A 19,831-nucleotide genomic window follows, 5' to 3' on the forward strand; every position below is an offset into this window, starting at 1 on the left:
GGCGGATGCTTTTCAAGAGATCCACGGTTAGTTTGATCGCTCTCTCCCTCGAGCTATTTACCATACGGTTGTCCAGTCCCCATGGCGGTACTGTGCTGATTCGGGCAAGATGGTTGGTCAGACGTATCTGTTGAGCTCCCAAGGAGCTGAAGGCTGTGCCAGATGTCAGCTGGAAACCAATTCCCAGAGCTCCACCCTGGTGGCTCCTCATCCATCCGTGACGGGGACACGTGGTACCAATAACTATCTCTAAATGGATGTGCTGCTATTTGGTAGATTTCAAAAAGTTCATTCATTTTGAAAGGGCATAAGCTCAATTAATAGACCTCATTAACTTCAAAGATGTATCATCTCTGCACAGAATTGGCTTTCTCATAGGATGATGAGCTCCATTAACTTTATTGCGCTGGCAATCCTTTGTAGAAGGCACAGGAGAGGTAGTGACAGGAGAGAAATGCCTGACTCTTGAGCTCCAGCAGCTTCCATGGTGGCCAGTGCCAGGTCTGCAGCTTCCACAAAGGGTCCAGGGTGCCCCGTGGATTTCCTCTGGGAATTAGGTCCACCCACCCTGTCACCCATCCATCCCACCACAGTTTGGGAGATGAGAAAAGAACCCAAGAATCACCCATCTGTATTGAGAAATATCAGACAGATGATGCTCAGAGACAAGAAAGCCACGGTGGAACTTGCTCATCCTGAGCCCAAACACACCTAGTGACAATACAGGTTGCAACAGAAGCTTCAAGGGGTGGTGGAAAGGGAAGCAGGCTGTTGTGACATGACTCCCTTCCTGTTCTACCACTTATTCTTGGGCTTGGATTATACACCCCGGCCTTGATTTTCCACTTATGAATCTGCCTCGCAGCACAGCGGCAAAAATTACACCCAGCAGGGCCAGCCTTACGGTCGGGTTGGTGTCATTACTGCAAACACCCAGGGGAAGGCCACGTGTCACTTCTGCCTTTTGGGATGAATGACCTTAAATTGGGAATTCTGGAGTCCCTACCCACACCGAAAAAACTTTACCACATAAATAACCGTTGGTTTAGTCTAAGAAGGTAATGAATGTCTCCATATAGAAGAAAGACCGAAAATATACGAATTATTTTTGGATCAATCAGGATTTCTGAAAGCTGCCTGTTTAGATGGCCAGATGGTCCAAGAGCCTTCAGAATCACCACATGGCGGTTCCTAAACTTAGGGGCCTCCGAGGTCCTTGGCAACAGGTTCCATTTGGTGTTTGAGCAAGAGTGAAATATCCCGGGCATGTGAACTGGGCCACTGCTTTAGTTCCTGAAGGTACACTGGCCTTCAGTGGACAAGTGTGGCTGACCCCTGAAGATGTTCATATTTCTAGGAAGGAGCTGGGCTCTTTAAGTGGGTCTCAACTTACTGAAATAACCACAATATAACAGCAGTTTGGAGAGCCCCCAGGTTAAAAGACGAAAGCAAAACCTGCGATGTTTGTGGAGACCTGCTCAGGGCAGTGTATCAGGCTGGCACCTCTCAGACAAGCCCCCAACCACAGGAGTGATGGGTGAGGGTCCTGAAGTCTGAGTTACAGACTTTTCCTTGTCACCTCCCTCTCTCCTTTTGGAGAGCATCTCCCCGCTCTACACTGCACCCTCAGGGCCATCACGGACCTTGTCCACATGGTGCCATGATGACACAGTCCCCCCTTAAGTAGATGGGTGTCACGTGCCTCCTCTCCCTCCCATTCATGCCTGGTGGAGCTGCCAGGGTGCACAGTGCTCCTGTGGGCTGTGCTCCTGATCACAGTGGCTGGCACTGTGGGCCCCGTGGGCAGGGCCTGGGAAAGCCAGGTGATCAGGTCCTGTGCAGCCCAGGCAGACACTGGGCCTGCCTGTCTCTATGTGTTTTTCAATTTGTTGGGTAGAGAGAAGCTTCTAAGGTGGAGAACTCCTAGCAGCAATTACACGGGGCACCTAGCGGGTGGGGCATCTGCTAGAGACAGTTTCTTGTGACATCTTGGTGACACCTCTGAACCTCGGCTTCCCCACCTGTGACATGAGGGGGGCAGGTCTCTAAATGACCTTTAAGGTAATATCCTACTCTGACATTCACTATTGTGGTGGAGGAGGGGAGGGGAGGGGAGGGGGCTGGAGTGTTGCTTAGGAGTAAATGCCAGGAATGTTGTTTGGAGAGCACAGCTGGGAGGTAGGGGTGGGGTAGGCCGGGCTGTGATATATCTGACCCCTAGACTCAAAAGGAAATGATTTTGAAAACTCGGCGGAAAGGTTAACTTTTGGCTATGGCCAAGACTGGAGGCAGAAGGCCGCAGTAATTTAGGGCGGGCTCTATAAACCAGTAGTCCCAATCCTGATGAGAAAGAGGCGGGCCGAGACCCCAGTGAACCAGTGTAGTGGGCAGTAGGACTTTGTGAGATTTTTTTTTTCCTTTCTCTCTCTCTCTCTCTCTCTGTCTTTTTAGAGCCACACCTATGGCATATGGAGGTTCCCAGGCTAGGGGTTGAATGGGAGCTACAGCTGCTGGCTTACACCACAGTCACAGCAACACAGGATCAGAGCCGCGTCTTGGACCCACACCACAGCTCACGGCAATGCTGGATCTTTAACCCACTGAGTGAGGCCAGGGGTCAAACCTGCATCCTCATGGATACTAGTCAGATTCCTTTCCACTGAGCCATGGTGGGAACACCTTCCTTTCTCTTAATTTGGCAGTTGGCGTGTGTGCGCGCGCCTGTATGTGTATGAATGTGGGTTTTATACAAATAAGTCATGATTGTTACAGAAAAGTTGGACTCTCTGCAGTGTGATGCTCAGGACCAAAGGAGTGACTGTTCCTTGTCCCCTGGTGTCCCTTTAAGAGGCACTTGGACAAGCTGGAGCATGAGCCGGGAGGACCTCAGCATACGAAGGATGGAAGGATCCCATAGGATGAACTGCCGAGGTCACTGGAGATCTTTGCAGAAAAGGAAATTCTGCCTCCATCACAAATCCGAAGGACCATCACGTAGCACAGGGGCCAGCTTTGCTCTGATGGCCCCAGAGGGCAGGACCATGGACATTGCAGGAAGACAGCTCCGGACCATTAACAGGATAAACCATCTAGTGGGTGGTCCCTGGGGTGGAGGCAGATTCTTGCTTCCCCTACGTGGCTTCTGAGCTCCCTCCCAGCATGAAGGTTCTAGGGAAATAAAAAGTGACTCCAAATATAGATGATTCTAATAATGGGAAATAGAGTCAGGGCTAGTTAACAGGGAGCAGAGTGAGCAGCTTGAAATTAAACTGGTAAAAATGATTAACAGTAAATTTATGAAAAGGTTCAAATAACTATAAAACATTGAAAATACCCATAGTTTCATTGTAACTGAATTTGCCAACTAGACTGTGCTCCCATCTCCCCCACCCCCAATTATTATGTTGAAACGCTAAGGAATGTGACTGTATTTAGAGATAGGGTGTTTAAGGAGGTAAAGTCAATGAGGGCAGAAGGATGGGGCTCTAATCCAGTCTGACCGAATAAGAAGAAATTCCAGGGGTTTGTGCTCAGAGAAAAGGTCACATGAGGACACAGTGAGGTGACGGCCGTCTGCAAGCCAAGGAGAGAGGCCTCACTCCTTGCAGCAGAAACCATCTCTGCTGGCACCTGATCTTGGACTTCCAGCCTCCAGAACGGTGAGAAAATACATTTCTGTTTAAGTCGTCTAGTCTGCAGTATTTGTTATGGCAGCCTGAGCTGACTAATACGCGGCCGGTGACATAGGCCCTGCAGAACGTGGTAAGAAACTAATGTTTATCTGCCTGGGATGTGTGCAGACCTGAGTCTGAGACACTGAGCCATGACCACAGTGAGAGGTCACTCAGAAGATGGGAGGAAAAGGCAGTGAGAGGCCAGTGGGCAAAACCAGACAGTTCATGGCACTGTGCTTCATCGTCCAAAAGGCTGCAGGGAGAGCTAGAAATTCAGGAAGAATGTTTTCTTGGTGCTGCACTGAAAACAAGTGGGCTTTCCTCTAAGATATATATATATTTTTAAAGAGAGTTACGCTGAGAAAATAGGCGATGACAACAACTTCAATAGATGGCAACCTTTTGGCCATTGTTGTCTTCTAGCAATTTACACAATATTTTGTGTTCCTGACCTACTATGCTTGTATTATTTTTACCTCCTGCATTTCCAGAATAGTAAGTGTGCTCCTGAATGGAATGCAGTTGCATCCGAGTCGTTTCTGGTTTGTGCCACGGTGTCATGGTTTCGAGTACTGTCACCTCCCCATCGCCCTGGGACAGGCGGCAGGCATGCCACACTTGCCTGGCTCTCCTCCTCTCAAACTCCTCCCCCAACCTCAACACCAGAAAAGCCCTCGGGGTCAGCCTGCCAGGACATGCCTTTCCTGGCCAAGAGGGCACCTGCTGGCTGTGTGAAGAGTGGTCAGGCAACAGGGAACTCCGCTTTAGTGTCTTGTTTCCATGGGAGGGAGAGGTTTACCCCGGGTGTGAGCCGATTTCCCAGTCGGGGTGAATGGCTCCTAAGACCTTGTAAGCCCCTGAAGACCTTGTAAGAGCAGAATGGCTGTGGGGACTGAGAGAATGGACTCTTGCCCAAGATCACGGATCCTTACCGCGTCGGGGGAGGTAAAGGGAACAGCCGGACAGCCTGAGGGTCAGAGAACGGACTTCAGGGGCCCTTCAGCATGAATCACTAGCTGAACCTGACGAGCCTTGTGAACCATTTGCATAAAAGCGTGCGTGTAACTCCATGGCAGCGAGTCTATTGAGAAGTCACAATTCCAGGTCGCTAGCTCTTATCTCAAGCATTCTCCCTAAGATTCAGCATTTGCTGAACGACCTGTCTTCCGCCTGCCTCCTCTGCATGAGTCTGTCTGCCTTTAAAGGCTCAGTCTGCAAGGACCTCTCCTTTCTTGCTCCTTAGCTCCTATTCCTCATCCCCCGGTCCCCCCAAGTGGAGTACAGGCTCCTCCAGGGAGACCTACCTCTGCCTCTCCCAGCACCTGGCATGGTATCTGGCACACTGTGAGTGTCACCACAGGGCCCCATGTCCAGTAGGAGCTGAGATGTGTACAGGGCATGCAGGTGGCACACTGCTGCATATCTTTTCCCAGGAGAAGTCAAGTGTGGACTCTGCACACAGTAGGTGCCTAATTCAGCACACATTAGTCGCTCGATACATGCCTAAGGGTGCAGCAGGGAGAGAGGTACCATGGCTCATGCCTGTCAGTGGCTTCTGAGTGTTAGTGGTTTAGAACCAAAAGGTCCTTCATCCCTGCTGGTGTCTGCTTGGCCGTTGCTCCTGAGAGATGACAGGGCTTGGGACCAGGGCAGCTGGCTGCCTGCTTGGGGTCAGCCCCATTTCCTGAAAGCCCTGGAAAGGAAATGTTCCCTCCCTTTGCTCGTGTCTAAAGAGCCCTCTCACTCCTGTTGGCACCTGGACTCCCCCGGCCCTGCTTGTCAGTGTGGGCCTCTGGTCTGGACGATGCTCAGCAGAGCTCTGGGGCGGAAAGCCTGTGAGCAGTGGGACCCCAAGAGGGCGTACACAGGCTGGGGTGCAGAGGCCACCTCCTGCTCCGTGCATGACCCTGTCTCTGGGTGGTCTGACCGCTTTGCTGCATCTTTCCGCTTGCCTGGTTCATTCATTGTCAAATGATCTGTTAACAAAACCGTTAAGCCCTGGACAAACCTCCAATTAATGCTTAACAAACCCCTCGAGGACAGAGCCCTGTGAAGGGAAGGAGGGCCTTCTGAGGCAGGCTGGGGCAGGTACCATCCGGGCGAGGAGGAAAGACCTCGTGGAGACAGATTTTCACCTTCCGCGGGCTCTGAGACACGTCTTTTCTGGGGGCACGTGTATGTGTGTGGGGGCCGGAGAGGGGGATGTCCAGGTTAACGGTGGGACGGGGGCTTTAGATCCAGAGCGGTGCTGAGTGCTACGTCAGGCAGATCTGGCAGATTCTGGATATCCGTGCTTTAAAAATAATGGAGATCCTGAACCAAAGGTGCTCCAGAGGTATCTTTCCCCCCAGGATTCTTTAGAACTTACAGCAGTGGCAGTGATAGCAATGGCTAATATCACTGTGTGTACACTATGTGCCAGGCACTGAGTTAAGACTCTCCGTATGTTCTTATGGCCTTAAAGTATGTCTAAGAGGATGGCACTATCATTATTTCCATGCTACAGATAACTTAGTGGCTTAGCGATACCAGTTTTCTAGCAAAGTTCATTGGGTGAGCGGGTAGTGGAGTTTGAATTCTACCCAAGCAGTCTGGTGCAGAACCTGGGCTCCTGGCCACCTTCCATGCTGCCAGCCACATGCTCCTGTCCCCCTCTTCACCTGCAGCCTTGGTTGGTGGGTCGGTAGGAGTGACATAATTCTATCTGTCCCTTCTATTGATATGTCCATGGAGGAGGACCCCTGCAGTGTCCTTGGCACCCCTAATTCAAGCTGAATGTCAGAGGATGCTGAGAGCCTCTGTGGATAGCTAAGAGGAGTCCCCTTAAGACAAAGAGCTCGTGGAAATAGAGAGAAGTTCCCAGCCACGGGGTGCTTCCTTCTTGTTGTCAGGGCAATGGTGGACTGCAAAAAAGGTACAATGAGAGAAGGCAATTTTCTTCTGTACAAAGTGGACCTCTGGGAACCAGGCAGTTTGAACATCATGATGTAACACAATCTCCTGAGACTCTGGAAGGCAAAGTGGTCTTTGGCTTTCTCACATGACCTGAGCCCCTAAAAGGCCATGGGCACTGGAAGATGGTCCTGGTACCAGGAGTGAAAAGAATCACAGCAAAGACTTTTATAGTAATTACAGCATTCTAGGCACTATTCTAAGAGCTTTATGTAAAATAGCTTGCTTAATCCTCACAACTGTTAAGAAGCAGATTCTAGTATTATCTTCCTTTTACAGAAGAGGAAACTGAGGCAGAATTTCAGATCCCACAGGGATTCTGGGGCACATATTTTGATGGAGGTTCTGGGGCACATATTTTGATGGAGGTGCTTGGGCCCAGGGGAAACTTTGGAATAGATGGACTTCTGTTTCAGGAGCTTGGGACAGGTGTGGGGAAGGGTGACCATGACACTGCAGAATCAAGTCTCACACCAACTCTCCTATATGCTGGGCTCTAAAGTACCAACCTGCTTTCACCATGCAAAGTGAGGAGGTGGCTGGGGCAAAGTCACAGAATCCCGCTGGATAATTCCCAGGCCAGCGCTTTGTGCCTGCATTCACCGAACTCTTCTTGAGCACATCAGCGCCAAGCACGGGCGTGGGTATGGGGGATGGCATGGGATGGAGTCCCTGCCTGCCCTCAACCCAGGGGCTTGCAGTCTAGTTGGGAGAATGACCCCAGAACAGGAAAACGGTATCACAGGCAATCAGCCAAGGGCCAGAGCACAGCTGGATAAGGGAGCACCCAGGCCATGGGGTGGCTACAGGGCGGAGAGGTGAGAGATGAAGGGCGGAGGCAGGCAGGAGCCAGATCCTGAAGTACCAGGTCAAGGGTTGGGCTCTGTCTTTCGCGCGGTTGGAGGCATTCAATGGGGAGTGACAGGACCAGACCCGTGTTTTGAAAAGACCACTCTGGCTGCAGCACAGACCCTGGATGGGAGGGGATGCACTGTGGGCCTGGAGGCCACTGATGCAGGTCAGGAGTGATGATGGTCTGAAAGGGGGTTGGGGATGGAGAGGTGAGGACCAATCCAGAGAGGCAGAGCCAAAGGAGTTTCCAGACTCAGTGCATAAGGGCAGAAGGGCAGGTCAAGGACAACCATGGGCTTTGACCCTGAACTGCATGGTGTCCTTTCTGAGGCAGAGACACAGGAAGAGCAGGTCTGTGGGAAGAGGATTTTGGTTTGGACATTTCATGCCTCTGGGCTAACCATGTGTGGGCCAACAGCTTTATCATGTGCCCCCAACTTCTTCCAGGATATTTACTGAGGAAGCAGTGTGCCCTCGCATGTCAGAGGCTAGTGCAGGGAGTGATGAGATCTGTGCTGGGCGCCAGGGATGGGGGGAGCAGGCCTGATTCCCTTTGCCAGGAAGGTGACTCAGCCTGTTCCCTTTCAGGGATGGGGCCATGGCATTCCCGTTAAGCAGCTTGACCAGGGGCTGCTGCCCTGTAAACAAGCATGGGCTTCTTCCAACTCCTGTGCGTTGCCCCTGCTCTCTGCCCCTTTACCAGCTTCTCTCTACGGAACTCCCCAGACACAGTTTAGCAGCACCTGTTTTTGGTGATATGTGGGCACAGTGTGGTCATACCCAGGATCCATTCTGTCCTTCTCTCTACCCAGTGACTGTGGTACTGTCATTCCATTTTCATCTTTTATTATTTTCTTTTAGGGTCACACCTGTGGCCTATGGAGGTTCTCAGGCTAGGGGTTGAATCAGAGCTGCAACTGGCAGCCTATGCCACAGTCATGGCAATGCTGGATCCAAGCTGCCTCTGTGACCTAAGCTGTAGCTCATGGCAATGCTGGATCCTTAACCCACTGAGCAAGGCCAGGGATTGAACCCACATCCTCATGGATACTGGTTGGGTTCTTAACCTGCTGAGCCACAAGGGGAACTCCCATTCCATTTTCAAGATGAGGAAACAAAGGCTCAGAAAGGTTGGAGGACTTGCCCCAATCACACAGCTGTTCACTCTGCATCAAAGTATCTTCAGCAGATCTTTGCCACCCGGGGAGGCCAGGAGAGCTGCTGTTCAAGCTGAGGGCTCCACGAGGGCAGACAGAACTCCACAGGGTGGAGGACCAGGGTCAAGATTGGAACCGGAGGAGATGCAAGCCCCACAGAAAGCAGCTGTACCCACCCCACCGTGTGACTCCTCAGCCCTGAGAATTCTTGCGGCCCCTCAGCATAGGCCTGTGAAATCTAAAGTCGAAAAAGACAAGTCTGTCAAATTCTCCACCTCCGGTCAACCTGGACTTTGCTTTCTGGTCCAGAAGCAAGAGCGAGCAGGTGCAGCCTGGCTTCTCTCTCTCTGGACATGCACGTGCAAATACAATCACCTTTCTGCACCTCATCACGAGGCCCAGTGTTTGGGGCTTTAAAGTGTCTCTAGCCACGCTCTTAGCCACCAAAAATCCTTTGGAGAAGAAGGTAGGGGCCAGAATGACATCAACAGCCTGCACCTCTGCTGTGACACACACAGCTGGGCTCACGTGGCACTGGTGCAGTGACGCCGGACCTCCAGGGCTCACAGGATCTGACACTGGCCACCACCTCTACCTGTGGACTAGTTCAGGCGTTCCAATCCAACAAGACCGGCGGCTCGGGTATTTTATAACAGGATTCGAGTGAAATAATCTTTTTTCCTCCCTTAGCACTTTGCATACATGCAATCTACTTTAATTAGCTTTCAATATATAATCTAAAAAAAAAAAAATCCGACAAATTGCTCCCACCTCCAAATTGTTCTTCGAGAAAGGAGGGATTACCTTGTGAGTTTCTTAAAAAAGAATCTATATGTGCTCAGTGCGTTGAAATAACACTCATTACAGTGAGCTGCATGCAAGCTGGTCTCTCTAGTCAGAGAGGAGAGACCATCGCTCGACCTCTCGCAAATCAAAAAGCACTTCCACACTGCCTTTATTTTCAATTGGTTACGTTTTAAATGAAAGCCCCACTGCCCTTTTTGGGAAGGCAAACTAACAGCACCCCAACTGAAATTTCAGCTCCGTCTATGGGAAGATAATTACAAGAAACAAAATGTGAATCGAAAATCAGGGCACTAATGAAGTCTAAAAATACCAGTGGCCCATCCTTCTGGCTGGCAAAGACCTGCTCTTCATGGAGGGGGATCTCTCTGTAATTACTCAGCCCCGCAAGAGGCCAGGTTGTCACGTCAAACAATAGTAGGAAAAATCGCGGGACTTTAATGAGCTAGATCTCAAGGAGTTCTGCGGTGGATCTTATTATAATGCTGGGCAAGCTTTCAAACAGAGAACAGGAGAAAAGGAAAGTTCTTTTTTTTTTTTCCAAGGAGAGTTCTGACTCGTGTTGATGCCACCACGCAGGGCCACCCGGTTCCCGCTCAGAGCCAGCTGCCTGTCAGTTAGGAGTGTGAAATCCATTGGGCTTCGGAGATGTAAAATCCCTCGGGGCAAAATTAAAAGTGACCCAAATCCAAGCCCACGTGGTCTTGTCAGGAATATGATCCTCACACAGCAAGTTGCAAAGATTTCGTTTCAGAATTCAGGTTTCTTATTTTAAAAAAATAGGCGGTTGTTTGACACTAGATCTGACAGACAAATTATAGCTTTAGCAATAAAGGCTTTTAAGATTAGAAATGAAAGGAAAAATTACTTAAAGGAAAAAAAATCCACCCAAACCCCCTCGGGCTCGAGCGTGGAGGCATTGGTGGGTACCTGCTTCATGGTCTTTCTTCACCGCCAGTAGAAGGGGGTGAATCAGCTGATGAGGGCCATCAATAGAGAAGCGAATTAAATGTTATTTCTGGGGAAACAGTCCGCTCCCTGGAAACGTATGGAAATCAGCGTGATGGAAGGGGCACGGGCTGGAGCTGGGGGGATCTCGCTGGTTTACCACAAGGCAGGGCCCTGATCACTTTGTAGGCCCTCCCTGGCCCTCACCTATCCCTCAGTGTACCCTGAAGGGGCTGGAAGAGCAAACCGCACCAGGGGTCCCCTCTTTTCTCCCCTCCTGTCTGTGGGCTCAGGTCACGAGAGCGGATGGCTCATGCATCGAGCCCCACACAGATGTTACAGGGGTGGCTCTGCGAGGGCCCGTGGGACCTGTCTCTACCGCTTATATCTTCCTGATGTTTTGGGCTCAGGTGCCTAATGGTGATCAGATGCACCTGCACCTGGCAGCTTCCGGGAGGTGGATCCCAGCTCCGTACTGAGCCCTAAACCAGGAACTGGTCCTATCTAGGCCGGTTAGCTTTTTGCACAGAACAACTCCTTTTCCTAAGGGCACGCCTGAGATTGGCAAGTCGGCAAGACCTTTCGTCAGTCCTAGGAGGCTCCCTGGGATGGGGGGGCGGGGACGCACCCCACGGTGGGGAGAGGGAAGCCCCCACCCAGGGCTTCGGCACAGCCGTGGGAGCAGCCGGGACACCCAGTGCCCAGTGTGTCAGAGTTGACAGCATGTAAACGGCAAGGAAGTTTTTCTTTTTAAAGGGAGAGGGAGCCTAACCAAAACAATTCAAACAACAACAAAAAAAATCAATTTAGTCAATTTTTTAAAAAAAGATCTTAAACAAAGCAAGAGTTTACCAGAATTTAGACGTAATTTTCTATAATTTTGTCATTTAAAACTAGTGCTGATTTCCAAAACAAAGGCAGTTGGGGCGCAATCAGATTGGGAATTAAACCCAATGGAGATCTAGACATGGCTTTGTTGCTGGGACGCTTGGCAAGGCCTGGAAATTGCTCGAAGCGATAAAGATAGAGATTCATGGGAGCAGGCTGGACCAACCAGAATGGCTGGTGGGAGTTCTAGCTCTGCTAAGAGTCTGTAGGCCCCCCTCACCCGCAACCCACACCCACAAGTAGGGAGGCTGAGAACTCACGCCTGCGTTCACACTTCCTAGACCCTCTACTATTCTTTCAAAGGAGGCCTGGACACCCAGCAGGGCAGATGGCCCATTATATATCTTTGGCCCTGGGTCCAGACTTGGCTGCCTATCCTCCTCCACTTAGCAGGAACAGACGCCTGGAGGGCTGGAGCTCTGGGGGTAGGCAAGTCTGGTGCAGATAAGCCCCACCAGCCTTGGCCTGTGGCCCCCGCTGCTCCTGCCCACCCCTCTGCATTCTGGCTACAGCCATCAGGGGTGAGGCTGGTCTGCAGACACCCTTGGCCCTAACCTTCCAGTTGGGGCTCAGCCTAAAACCACATCCTGGTATCCCCCCGCCCCCCCCGCCCCCCAGGCTCTGTTCTCGAGGACCTGCCTTGGAGCTCTCCTAGATGAAAACCGCCCTGGGCTGTGGGGAGATGGTTAGATGAAGGCCAAGGCTGGAGGTGCTCTTTCTTGCTGCCTCTCAGAGCCACCCAGGGCTCCTTGGAACATAATACTCAAACTGGCTCACAACAATCCAGGAACGTCTTCCGGGCCTCACCTCGTGCCCCAGGAGCTGCTCCCATCCAATGGCGTGGTGGTGGGTGCTTTTCTCGGGGGTGGGGTGGGGGTGGGACACTGACAGTTCATGCTCAGGCTGTCCTCGTGAGTGGAACATGGAGAAGGCCCCCCAAGGACTGTTCTAAGGAGGCCTAAGAGGAGCAGAGGATTCCTGCTCATTCTGCACTTGGCCTGGGCTCAGAGGTGAGGCTGGCCCGGGGCTTGGGCTGAAGGCGGAAGGCCCCTGGACCCTGCAGGCTCTCCCCTCCCTGCCTCTTCTCTCCCACTCGCATTTCCCGCCTTCCTGGCCCTGCCCTTCCCCTTCCCCTCTGGCTCCTCCATCTGAGGCCAGGCTGTCTTGGATGAAAGCAGTTGGCACTGTGATAGTGAGCACGGCGGGTGGCACAGATGTAGGCACACGGGGGCGTGTGGGCGGCAGGACTTACCCTTGGGGTGCCCGGGGTCGGTGAACTCATACTTCCCCACGCCAATGGTCCGTAGCATCTGCAGCCCATGGGCCGAGTCTGACGTGGGGGGCCCGTTGGTGGCCGGGGCACCGCTGGGGAGGGTGGCAGACGGCTGGGCCGGCGGTGGTGGAGGCAGCAGGGGCCCTGCCATGTGGCCGTTGCCCACGGCGGTGGGTCCGGGGCGGGCCACCTGCCCTACACCGGGCAGTGTGGAGACAGCCAGGGGCTGCGGGCTGGCATACAGGGCCTGGGCAGGCATGTTGACCACCACGCTGCTCAGTGGCTGAGAGGGCGGCTGTGGGAGCGAGTAGTGGCCTGGCATCAGCGGGAGCTGGGGCCCCACGTGGGGAGGCAGTGAGGGGGTCACCCCAATGACCGGGGCCTGGACGTTGACAGCCGGGCTGAAGGTGGGCGGCTGGGCCACTCCATAGGAGTGTGCGATCAGGGCAGGCTGGCTCCCGGCGGCCACGGTGGTCCCCCATGGCCCTGTGCCTGCAAGGGAGATGGAGAGATGTTATCTGCCGGGACGTTCACTCCGCAACCCCGAGTGCCCCCGGCCCTGCGCTGAGGGCCAGGGTCACGGGGGTCAAGATCCCTGCGTCCAGGAGCCCGCAGATTAAGTAAGAATCTGTGACAACAGGGGCACCCAAAGGAGCACATTCCGAGTCTTAGCGACGCGACTCTGGGGGCTCCGAGGAGGAAGCACAGTCTGCCCGGGAGAGGTTGAGGGGCAGCAGAGTAGAGGGAAGAAAGTGGAGACTTTCAAAGAGATCTGGATTCAAATCTTGGCTCCGCCACTTACTGCCTAAGAGCCCTGGGCAAGTCGCTTATCTTCTCTGAGCCTCTTTCCTCACATTCGTCAAATGGAAGGAGCAACGCCTACCTCATAGGTCTGCTGGGAAGAACTGAATGAGGAAAATGTATTTGAAAAGACTCCCCGAATTAGCAGAGTGTCTGGCATGTGTTAAATGTTTCACACGTGTTGGTGTTTTTCCTTCCTTTCTGGAGAAGCGCTATCTGAGAAAGGGGAGGAGAAATCTGGACTGTGAAGACAGGAGCTGTTTGCTGGGCAAGGGGAGAATACCAGAGCCTGGAGCCGTGCAAAGGTCCTGCGGTGCAGGAAGGGAGAGCCAGAGGTGGGGTAAGGGAAGGCTGCTCTCCACGGCCTTGCCTGGTGTGGGTGGCTTTGTCCTCAACCTCCGTGTGGCCAGCCCTGGGGGAACAAGGGAAGTCCATTTTGGCCCTTAAGGAAATGGGGTTGAACAAGGGGGTCAGACACACTTCCTGAGATCCAATTCCAAATGCAAAGCCAGCTGTGCCCAGGTGAGGCAGAGCAGGGCCCAGAGCCCCCTGAGCTCAGCTGCCATTGAGGGGACCCACGAGGGCTTGTGAGTGAAGCCGGACGATGCTGTGACAGGGAAGGCCGGTGTGAGTCACCTCTGACTAAGTCCGGGTCTTGTCTCTGTCACCTAAATGCTTGTTTGTTCTAATGCCTCTGGAGCAGCAGCGTAGACGGAGGAAGAAGACTGGGAACTAGGGGGCTACTCAGCACTGCCAGCTCCAGAGGCTAGAAGGTGGGGCTCGCAGCTCTCACAGAAACACAATTTGAGGCAGGGCAGGCGCCATGATGGCGGAGTGACTATCTTGCCACCAGGGGCTACTGTCTCTGGGGGAGTCGTCCAAGGTGGGAGCTGCCTGGCATGGTGGTGGAGAGCCAGACTTGGCTTCAGACGGCCAGCACTTCAGTCCTGGTTCTGCCCTCCCTGGCTCAGGGACCTTAGGCATAAGCCTTCCCCGGTTTCCTCCTCTGCCATGGGACACTCTTACCACTTCACGGAGCTGCGCGAGGGCACACAGAGCAAGGCACAGAGTAAGTGTGCAGCGATGGTGCTGATTTTGATAATGAGTGAGGCTGGAGAACACTAGACGCTGACAAATGTCAGTGAGGCAGTGCCAGCAAAATTCTAGAACGGGCTGCTAAGGGGGCTTGTCTCCAAGCCCGAAGAATAGTATCACTGTGAGCCAGCCTGGTGTCTTAGGACAAGGCATGTCACCTGAAGCTCGGTTCTCTTCAGGATTAGCCAGGGAGCCTGGAAGAAGGCACCAGAACTTCAGAGCACAACTGGCCAGCTCTTGGCTAACTCTGGTGAACAGACAGAGAGGTGGGGCCACAGGCGATTGATTCAGGAGCCAGGGAATGGCCCAGAGGATGCTGGAGACTTAAGGGGAGGCCTCTGGTGAGGTGCTCACCATTTTTTTAAATCAGTGATTTAGATGAAAATATGGAAGACATATGACTGAGTCTGCAGGTGACAGAATATTGGAGGGTTAGGTACAGGTTAGCAATGAAGACAGAACCTAAGAGCTGCTGAGAGAGTCATAAGGAAGATATCAGCAAGGTCTTGCCCTTGTGTCCCCACATCCAGCTGCTTAGGCCAGATTGAGTGGGGATGGACAGGGGTCAGAGGGACTGCCGTGACAGTCTGGGGGGTCTCACTGTTGAGACAGCATGTGCTGTGGCTGCCGGCAAAGCAGAAGTGCAGTAAGGCTGCAAGGGTCAAGGGAGAGGGGCTGCAGAGCCCTTGCGGGTTCTTTGTGTTGGGTCCTGGGCATCGAGGGATGCAGAGAGAGGAACCCCTACGCAGGTAAAGGGGCTGGAAGCCATGGGCTCGAGGGGTGGCTGAAGGACTAGGGGTGGTCAGCCTGCAGAAGACCTGGAGAGGGGCTGGGTGGGGGTCTTCAGATACCTGTAGGGCTGTGCTGTGGACGGCCAAGCCTGCGTGTTCTGTGTATCCTAAGGGGAGATCTGGGACCAATTGCGGGTAACAGGGAAGGGTTTTTTAATGGTCAGAGCTGCCAGAAGAAGGCCTGAGGTGCTACAGGAGGTGGTGAACCCCTAAGTCCCTGGGGTGGAGGGGGGGTGGAGCCTCCCCAGTTCTCAAAACCTTACTAGAAGGTGTGACTTTGGAAATTTATGAATCAGAGTACTGAGGTTTGGGAATGACTATTCGAAATAATTCAAAGCAGATTTAAAGTCACTCCTATAATGTCACTCTCACTCCCTTGCCCTCCTTACTTTCTTGAGTAACAGAGAAAGTAGTGACACAGCTACTGCCCAGGCAATCGCACAGGGTCCCACCACCAGCCCTCCGCCCCTGCCCCTGGTGCAGCCTCAGGTCCGGGCTGCTGCGGGCTGCAGACGCCTCAGCTCCCCGACCCCTGGCCCCGAGTGTAGGTGTCTCTTTTCACCCAGAAGCACACACCTGGATTGTCGCTCTCCCTCATCTGCTTGGAGGGTGGCTCGTCGGTGTCCCAAGGCGTGGACTGATTGATGGGCGTCTGTCCCCACCGGATGCTGGTCGTGAGTCCCTGGGACTGATTGTCTGCTTTGGAGATGCCGGGGGCCTGGGGAGAAGCAGAGCAGGAGGCTGAGCACTGCTGGCAAGGGTCCTGACCTGGCACCCACCCCCAGCAGTAAGTACTCCTGCTGCCTGAGCCTCGGGACCAGAGGCAGAGACCTGGTCCCCACCCAGCCCCACAGGGAAATTTCAGGGCATTCTCATGGCTGCAGCCATGGCCGCTGTGAAGCTCCCAACTCTAGGAACACATTACCCAACCGGTGCCTCCTCGGCCACCCATGCCACCTGAGCTATCGGAAAGGAAAGAGCACTCTGTCCTGGGTGAAAGGAATCGCCCCAGTCCTTGGGTCCTTAATAAACTGCAACAACATCCATGGGTATGTGTTGAGCACCGCATGCATACTCAGCCCAGGCCCAGGGCCACCATGTGACACATGAGAAGACGGCTCTCCAAAGTGCCACCACCAGGCCCCGTCCTGCCTCCACACCAGCCTCGGACACCCAGACATCCCACGCCACAGAGGATGTGGGAAGGTGGGGACCAGGGCCCCTGGGAAGTCAGCTTAGGTCCCACCTCCAGGGCCGGGAAGCAGGGAGCATCTTCACTGGGAGGCCTAGCTCCTCCTGGCAGGAAGCAGGTGGGCTCCCTGCTCCAGGATCTCACTGGCTAATTTAGATATTTAGATTAATGAGAAAATAAACCTCAGGGCGAAAACAAACATTAGGACAGCAGGATGGCTTTGGTCTCCTGATCTACCACCTTACGATGGAATATTATATAATCATTACAAATGACACTTACTCATTTTCAATGAGATAGCAGAACGCTTACACTATAGTGTTAAATGAGAAATTGACACAAATACAGCCTCATCATGTAAAATAATATGTGCAGAGAGAAAACTCCCAAATATTAGCAGGAATGTTATTATTATTATTATTTGGCTGTGCCTGCAGCGTGCAGAAGTTCCTGAGCCAGGGACTGAACCCACGCAACAGCAGTGACCCGAGCCACAGCAGTGATAATGCTGGATCTTTAACCACTAGACTACCAGGGAACTCCAGGAATGTTATTCTTGGGTGAGGGATTAAGGGAAACTTCTATTGTCTTGTCTACACTTCTCTGTGTTTGCCAAATTTTCTACTATGGGCATTACCACTATTTATGATATTACAATATTTATTTATTTATTTATTTTTTGTCTTTTGTTGTTGTTGTTGTTGTTGCTATTTCTTGGGCCGCACCCGCGGCATATGGAGGTTCCCAGGCTAGGGGGTGAATTGGAGCTGTAGCCACCGGCCTACGCCAGAGCCACAGCAACGCGGGATCCGAGCCGCGTCTGCAACCTACACCACAGCTCACGGCAATGCCGGATCGTTAACCCACTGAGCAAGGGCAGGGACCGAACCCGCAACCTCATGGTTCCTAGTTGGATTCGTTAACCACTGCGCCACAACGGGAACTCCGATATTACAATATTTATAATAAGCAAAAAAAAAAAAAAAAAAAAATCTCCCCAACACAGAGAACTAGGATGTGAGGGGGTGAGTGTCTTAACAGAGGTGGTTTCAGGAAGAGCGACCACAGCTCCCAGCAGTGCAGCCACAGCCCAACCAGGTTTGGGGTGCAGGGTGAGGTGGGAAGGGTTGGGGGGAAGACAGTTGCCCACTGGGGACAGTCATTGAAGGCCAAAGGCGCCTCAAGGGGCATCTGCAGGCCTCTCTCAGCGGAGGCCCCAGCGCTCTTGACGCCAGCTGGAAGCGGACTCGGTGAAGCTGGTGGGGTGCAGCGCCCCCTCCTGGGCATCTCTGAGCAGCAGGACTCTCCTCACTAGGCCGACTGCGGCGGGAGGGTTGCCGGGCTTATTGGGGCTTTGATGCATAATGCAGATGACAAACAGCGCCTGCATCAGGGCCTGCTGGGAGGAGCAGGAGCGCATCCCATTAGGACCCGTAGGCTGAGCTGAGCTAATTGCATTAGGCTGTACTTTATCTCTGGCCTGCATTTCAGATGCTTCGCTTCTGTGAGCAGCACAGGAAACAAAGGAAAAAAGTGACCCTCCTGAGGAAAGAACAATTCGGCGGACACGCTTCCTTATCAGAGGCCTCTGCCCCATTTCTGTCTGTGGGACAGATGGGAGCTTGGGGTGGGGGGGCGAGGGGGCTGGGGATTTAGCCGCAATCACACAGTCTTGAGGAACTTAAGACCCAAGAGCGCAGCTACTACAGCGTGGTCTGAATAGAGAGTTTTCCAGGGTGCCCTGTCGGCAGCACCCCCCCACCCCCACCCCCAGCCGCCGCAATTCCAGGCTAGGGGTGGGGGCTGGTGAGGGCTGGGGGCGGGGGTGCTGGCGCAGAGGCGCAGGGGTTGCTTCCCCATAATAAGAGGCTCGTCAGGGGAAGGAGCCAGTGTGATGTCACATTCAGGGCCCCGTTTGGGGGTGCCGTTTGAATGCGGAGAGCCCAGCCTCCTCACCAGGCCCCTCCTTCACTGGCAATGCAGCAACCCCTCCTGCCAGTAGGGGGCACTGCAGCCCCTCTCTGCTGCCTGGAATTTTCGGAGGCCTCCCAGGCAGGCGGCAGGCGGCAGGCTTGGTTTTCCGGGTCCTCCTGCAGTCGCCCCTTTCTCTCCCGCTCAAGCCCTCCAGCCTGGTGACTTGACAGAGTGGGGAAGGGCTCTGTGAACGCGGGGCCGGGGGCCTGACCCAGACAGCAGCCGCTCCCATCAGAGGGGGTGGTTGAGGTCTCCTCCTTGAGACTAAAACTTCAGGAGATCCAGGTTTTGCCCTAAAACTGGGGGCATTTCTGGAAAACTGCACACTCCTCCTCGGGCCCTGGGTCCCGAAGCACTCCTGCCATCTCACTCACTTGTACTTTTGCTGGTCAGTTGGTTTGTTCTTCAGGAACCAGCACCAGGCCCCTGCTTTGGGCCTGGCCTTGTGCAAGGCGCTGGGGACTCAGACTCAGCCCTGCCCTGGAGGGGCTGTTCCCAGCGCTGCAAACCGGGAGCTGGTGAGCCGAGTCACACTCCAGAAGGAAGCCAGGGTGCTGGGGATGCAAGGGGGTGCTGGGGTGGGACCAGGGCGCTGGGGCGACTGTGCTGTGGCTACAATAGGCCTGCCCTCTGCCTGTGTCTTTCATGACTATTACAAGTGAGTTCTTACAGACAAGAAAGCAGTTCTGCTCTGAAAAGGAAAAACAGCCTACTTTCTGTTTTTTTTTTTTTTTTTTCTCTAGGAAAAATAAATAAGGACATTTCTGTTCTGTTTGGCACTAGTAACTTCTAAAGCTATGAGCAACTTGCAGTTCAGGACTTTGTATTTATTTTATTGAAACAAAGAATTGAACCTGCCTTCTTCCACTCCATCCAGAAAAAACACCGACAGCAGCTGTGCACTTTGCCGAGGCGCCTGGACATTGCAGGTGCTTAGGAATGTTGCGGCTGATGAGGTGAGTCAGCTGGGCCTGACCAGAGCCCCATCCTTCTGCAGAGGGGTCCAGGCCCAAGGTAAACTCGAGGTTCCCTGGGTTCTGGAGGCTTCTGGGGGACTGTGTTCGGGTCCACGACTCCAGCTCTGAACTCGGCTCCTACTGTGACTTTCTGTCTTGGATCAGCGTCCCCAAAGGTCCACGGCTCCACCAAAGACTCTCCAGGCCAAATGGCAGGCCTCCCCAGATTTCCCTTCTCACCAGGGGGCTGCCAACCCAAGGATGCACAGACACCTGCCAGCAGAGCCGCCCAGGGCGGAGGGGGGAGGAGGGAGCCTCCTGTCGCCCCCTCCCACTGCCATCACCGAGGACTCAATCAAACCACAAAGACATCTGGCCTTTCCCCAGTTTTCCTGGCCTTGCTTTTGCTCCTGTGACATGATGGCACTCGGCACAGAGAGGCACGGAGAAGAGCCCTCCTCCTGCCCGGCGCCG

The 19,831-nt window shown here is 53.5% G+C and overlaps 1 protein-coding gene across 2 annotated transcripts in view; it reads right to left on the minus strand.

Annotated features, from left to right (window-relative positions):
* KLHL29 (kelch like family member 29) overlaps positions 1-19,831 on the minus strand; it is a 306,133-nt gene that overhangs the window by 48,400 nt on the left and 237,902 nt on the right. For both annotated transcript variants that reach the window (XM_047782559.1, XM_047782558.1), the window contains 2 exons: positions 15,812-15,953; positions 12,528-13,040 (listed from right to left, as the gene is read on the minus strand). In XM_047782559.1, the coding sequence (XP_047638515.1) occupies positions 12,528-13,040; positions 15,812-15,953 (655 nt within the window). The remainder of the gene's footprint in view (positions 1-12,527; positions 13,041-15,811; positions 15,954-19,831) is intronic.

The sequence above is a fragment of the Phacochoerus africanus genome, chromosome 5, assembly GCF_016906955.1.
Source record: "Phacochoerus africanus isolate WHEZ1 chromosome 5, ROS_Pafr_v1, whole genome shotgun sequence".
NCBI classification, from domain to species: Eukaryota; Metazoa; Chordata; class Mammalia; order Artiodactyla; family Suidae; genus Phacochoerus; species Phacochoerus africanus.